The sequence below is a fragment of the Prosopis cineraria genome, unplaced genomic scaffold (assembly GCF_029017545.1).
Source record: "Prosopis cineraria cultivar Desert tree isolate PC_DT_omini unplaced genomic scaffold, ASM2901754v1 PC12, whole genome shotgun sequence".
Classification (NCBI taxonomy): Eukaryota; Viridiplantae; Streptophyta; class Magnoliopsida; order Fabales; family Fabaceae; genus Prosopis; species Prosopis cineraria.
Window position 1 is genome coordinate 9,074,711 of NW_026555343.1, and position 6,067 is coordinate 9,080,777.

General features: G+C 27.3%; 1 protein-coding gene across 1 annotated transcript; it reads right to left on the reverse strand.

Annotated features, from left to right (window-relative positions):
* Positions 1–294: 294 nt before the first annotated feature.
* On the reverse strand, positions 295–1,144 carry LOC129289532 (uncharacterized). Its single transcript, XM_054926306.1, has one exon. It carries the CDS (start codon positions 920–922, stop codon positions 542–544), a length of 381 nt encoding a protein of 126 aa, XP_054782281.1. The 5' UTR covers positions 923–1,144; the 3' UTR covers positions 295–541.
* Positions 1,145–6,067: the final 4,923 nt, after the last annotated feature.

The window sequence follows — 6,067 nt, forward strand, 5'->3', positions numbered from 1 at the left end:
AATGTAATTTACAAGTAATATTGTAAATAGATAAGTAAAATAAGAAAATTAATAACAAGTAATTCTATATAACAAGTAAAAGATATTTTGGTTTTTTTACTGTTAAAATTAATTTGACTTTTCTCTCCTAAACTAAACTGAAATTTTAAAATTTTTATGAACTCATTAATAATTAAATCTCTACCGTGTCTTTAACTGAAATTTTTCCATATATTTACTACATCAATTATAAAATAGACTTTTTATATTAGTTGTACAACGTGTAAAACTCTAAAATAACATGGCCTTGTGAACTGATATAAGAAATTATTTTTAACTACTGTAAAATGTCTTTTCTATTACAGTGCCAGATACAAACTCTAACTCAAAGGATTAAAATAAACCTATTTTTGTCTATCATAACAGAACTGTACGCGTACATCTTAGGCATATAACAAACTATCTATATGTATGTATGTATCTGAACTAATCCAGATTTGAACCGAATCAAACTTTAAATTGGAAGAAACCCTTCCAACAGACCAAAAAAAGAAAGGAAAAATCAGTGATTTCTAGAATCCAAGGGAAACCAACGTTTATGGAAGGAAGACTGATAAGGGATCAAGAAGAGAACCACAAGAAGCAAGAGTGCGACCCCCCAAGGCGATCCTCCGGCACGGTGCAGCGACTCTCTCTCCGACGGAAGCAGGTTGAGAAGCGAAGAAGCTGGTGAGCTTGATGAGAGGCAGTGAACAAGCAGCAGCAAGAGCAGTGGAACAAACAAGAGGCAGATCTTCACCTTTATGATCGTGTCCTCGAACGCTGACTCGTAGTTTATGTACCATGTTAGCCCTAACACGAACAAGACGATGAAGAAGAAGAAGCAGAAATGAATCGGGAAAGAGAAGTAGTCCAGCACAGACTGATTATCGTATCTGGCCATTATTATGTGTGAGCTTAGCTTGCACGTACGATAATTAGGGTTCTTGAAACTGGATTGTGAGTGAATTGATGAAGAGCTGAAGAAGAAGAAGAAGAAGAAGTGGGTTTGGGGTTTGAGCAAGATCTTGATGATGATGATGATGGTGAAGAAGAAGCGTGAAGAAGGTGCTTCAGATGTTTAGAGGAACTTTCTGGGATTCGTTTTGTAGGGAAGTGAAGTGGCTGTTTGCTTTGTAAAATATGTATTTTTATATATAAGGAGTTTGGTGTCGCTTTTTAAAGTTCATTCACTGTCACATCAGGCTTTTGAATTATAATTTGCAATCATACACTTTTAAATAAATGTAACCATACATTTTTATCTTTTTTTTATGCATTTTAAAAAAATTAATTTTTTCTTCAAGAAATTATATGTACTTTTATTTTTATCTTTAATTTTAAATAATAATATAATTACATTAAATATCTTCACACTATCAAAAAAAGATAAGATTGAAAAAGATAATTTGATTATTACAAAGTATTTTACATTTTGTATCAAAAATTATTTTTAAAAAGTGTCCTACAAATAGAATTAAAAATTATTTTTAAAACGTATCTTATAAATAGAATAAAAAAAAGTATTATTTTTTTATATAAATGGTTTAATTTTTTTAGAAAGTATTATTTTTTAAACAAAACTAGGCAAATCAATAAATTTTAATTATAACAATTTAAAAATATATTTTTTAAAAGCAAAAATATAAAATTTTAAAAATATTTTTCATTTAATATAAATTTAAATATATATATTTATTTATATTTAATCATTACATTACAACCATTTTAATTTTTTCTTCACTTAAAGGATAATATTGAAAAAAACATTATTAATGAATCTTATTTTTTTATAAATTATCAAGTATTTTGGGGATAATGAAATACTTCCAAAATTATCTTATAATTTTGGATAAATGAAGTATAAGTAGTAAGTTTTGCCGACAGCAGTTAATATCTCTCACATGCGCCAAGAGCAATAGTAGACATTTCTCAGTTAAATTACTACATAATGATTAAGTTTAATTATTTATTAGCCTTTGATCATTGTTCATTAAGTTATGAATTACTAGTATGATTGAACGTGGAAATCTTTTCTACTGCCTGTAACGAGGGACTAATTAATGTCAGATAAAGAAAACTAATGTTAATTCCCTTTTAATTTACATTTTTATAAGCTTTTCCTGAAATTTGATATATATTTTAAAAAATGTTCCGTATATACTAGAAAATGATGTTAACCTTTTACATGAAATGCAAATTTTTTTAATAAATTATCTAACTGCATTTATAGTACTACTAGATCAACAACAAATTTTTATAATATCATGGTAAAATTATTTCATATTACAATTACAAATATCCAGTACTTTGACTAGAAATTAAAATCAACATGTAAGATGCTGACACAAAAATAAAAACAACGCAGAAATGGAAAATAACGATAATTTGAAAATGGCATAATGGTAAAGAGTTCTTGCATATTAATCAATTAGAATAGTAAATAACAAGAATTTGAAAATGATAGACACTTGGTGCAAAACAAGCAATTATTTGATCCAGATATAAATAATAGAAGAGACTTTTGTAAATAGAAATGTATAAATCAAACATCAAGAGAACTAAATAATTGTAAATAATTAATTTTGAAAGACATTGTAGGTGGACCAAATTCGAAGCTTGGTGATCATGGACAGCTAAGATCTCTGGAATTTACTTTCCTTTCATTATAGATATTCGACTTTTGAGTGTGGGGCTTCGCAGTTCAGTTCACACATCGTGATTCTTCTATTAACCAATATTATTGAATTTATTTATTTATTTTATTTCGTGGCTGAGATTATTTTCAAATTGGCAAGCATCTGAACCAATAAGTGATCTCCATTTGTGACCGACCGTAGATTAAGAACTCATGAACCCGACGAAAACAAGGAATTTGAAAAAGACAATGTGTGTGCGTTCCTGTTTTTGGGCCTTTGGTGGGAAGTGGGGTTACATCATGGAAAAGCTAATGCTTCATGATTCTATTTTGTAGCTTTTTTCTATTTTCATCATTTCTCTTATATAGTTATTAAACTAGGTCAAATTCAGGTATTATTGAGGATTTAACTGGGATAACTCTTCTTAAAATATTTTTACAGTTAGACGGATTCAAACTTAAAATATCGTGCTTAAACAGTCATGGCTCCTTTTCCAGTCAAAAAAAAAAAAGAATCATGGCTCCTTCATTAGCCCAAAAAAAAAAAAGGGGGGTCATAGCCCTTTTGCTATAACTAATATCTATTGGTTTGTTCATTTATTTTTGGATAATGAAATTTTTTATTTCTCAAATTTATCTCAGTTATTGATTTGGTCTTCAAATTTAGCTTTTATCAATTAATTTCCTGAGATTTCAAAACCATATGCAATTAGTTTTTTTGGTTTGGAAGGAAAATAACATTATAATGACTAATTGTATATGATCTTGAAATTCTAGGCCTTAATAGATAAAGATTAAATTTTAATGACTAAATTAATAATTGAGATAAAAGTTGAGGGTTCAAAATTTTTATTATCCCTTTATTCTTTTATTTATGTTTTTGGTAAAATAATATTTAGATAAGTTGAATCCAACATGCAAGCTTTATTATTCAAAGAGTATATATAGAAATACTTGTAAATAAACTTGGGTTTGAACCCATATTCTTATTATCATATGTGAGTTGTATTATTACTGACTAAGGGCCCGTTTGGTTTTTATTATCATTTTTTATTTTTAAAAATTATTTTGTAATATAGTTTTTAAAATTATTTTTTAAAATAAAATAAAATAAAAATTTGCTTGGTTATGTCAATTAGAAAACAGTTTTAAAATAAAAAATGGATTGATAGTTATAATTATAGGTAGTTAATGATGGTAATTAATAATAAAAATTGATCAAGGTAACTATAATTTTTAATAATCAAATGCAATGTATTTTAAAAATAAGAAAAATAAAATGACAACAACTTGAAGTTGTTTCTATTTTTCATTTTTAAAAAAAAAAATGAAAATAGTTTTAGAAACAATTAAATGAAAAACATTTATCAAAACAATTTTTAAATTTTTCTATTTTCAAAAACAAAAAAATAGTTTTTAAAAACAAAAAACAAGCAAGCCCTACATCACTTTTGTTTTGTAGCATTTTGTTATTTTCCCCAAGTTTGTATTTGCAAGAAACTTTACTGTTGAAAAAGATATGCATGTTTGTGATCTTGTAGTTCATTGTACCTTTATTCTATATTCTCTGCTATAAATAAATGGCCACTTTATCTTTTGTATTGATTCCCATGATGAATTATTTGGAGATTGATAGCAACAACTCCATGATTCTTCAATTTCATAATAAATTATGAGGACAATATGTCCAATAAAGTCAATTAACCTTGTCTATGATGTATAAACATATGTGTGTGTGTGTGTGTGTGTAATTATTAAGGTGAAAATTGTCCAGTTCTGATATTTTCCCTTTTTCTGGGGTTGTGTGTGTTGTGTGTGAAAGAAGTATAAACAGTCGTAGTTCTTAGCTTTGATAATTTTTTTGTTTAAAATAAAATAAAATTTTTTGATTTGTGGTTGTATGTTCTCAGCCCCTAAAATTCAGGCCAGAGGGACCTTCAAATTGACTAACCATATTTTGTTTTTTTTTTTTTAACCCTTGCCATAGGGTCTCCTCATATGACTAAATTAATTTCTTCAAAAAAAAAATAAAAGATGACTAAATTAATTAACATGATTTTAATGTACAATTCAAGATAATTTATTGTAAGACTTATTTATAGGGAAAGTCTCAATACTATGAATATATAATAGTTAAATCTCTGATAAAATTTTCTAAAAAAAATAAGTTACAAAATATTGATTCAAATAATTGCAAACATGAATCTTAACTGTAAACTCAGAGTTATATTTAAAATTTAAATATATTATTCACAGTTAGAATTTGGGGAATCTAACTGTAATAAATTTATTGTTTTGGGATTTTTATGTCACTTTTCCTTATTTATATAGTGTCCAAGTATAAATTTTAATTGACGGATGCCAAAGAAGAAGGTTGTACAAGTAGAGAACTCTTTAGCTGTTTAACTAATAATAATAAATGAATGGCTTGAAATCACAAAATTACTTTAAAGTCTCATATCTTTTATTGAAATTATTAATTTTCTATATTTAAATTTTTAATTAATGTCGGATAATTGTCAATGGACTGTTTAGTTGATAATTAATCAGTAATAATAACAACTATCCGGTAATAGCTGACAATTTAAGTAAAGAACGTGGGACTTGAGAGCTGGTAATTTTGCAATTAATTTTATGGGAATTTTTTATATTCAATTTTTTTATAGGACTTGAGAGTGATTTTTCCAATATTCAACACATTATTTGTTTCAACTCGAATCTTTCGAACCCGAAGCCCAAAAAAATAAATGAAAGAAACAAAGAAACAAAATGAAATTTTGATCCGATATTAGTTTAATCAAGGCAAGACCAATTGTTAAACCGATCCAAGAGAAAATTACAGCTTCTATGTTTTGTTAGAGGATGGCAACTAGAACCATAGAAGGCATTTGAGGTGTATCAATTTTGTTTTATTAGTCATTATGGTGGGCCTAGAAATTATGAAGATGTGGGTCGGCCTGCTTAGTTATTTGAGCCCATTAGCCTTGTTCCCATGTCATTTGAGCTTATTTAATTGACATGAACTAAAGTACTAAACCTGACGGGGCCCATCTTTTCTGATTTGGTAAGGATCTGAATCGTTGAAGCTTGGGAAATCCTGGGCCTTCGTTTTGTGAAGTTGTGAAGAAGCCACCAAACATGCATTGCATATAAAAAGAATCAAATTCAACAAGACAAAAAACTTATTTATTGATGAGAATTAATAATAAATCTCATTTAAAAAAATAACTTTATATTTTTATTTTAATAATAATTTATTTTTTGTTAATTCTTATTTGTGAATGTGTTTCTGGAATGATCGTTGAATGTAATTCTCTCTTGCATATACCAAAATAACATTCCTATTTCAAGATGAGTTGTACACAATGCCTTGTAGCAAACAAGGCATTAATATATAGTTAATGCTAACGA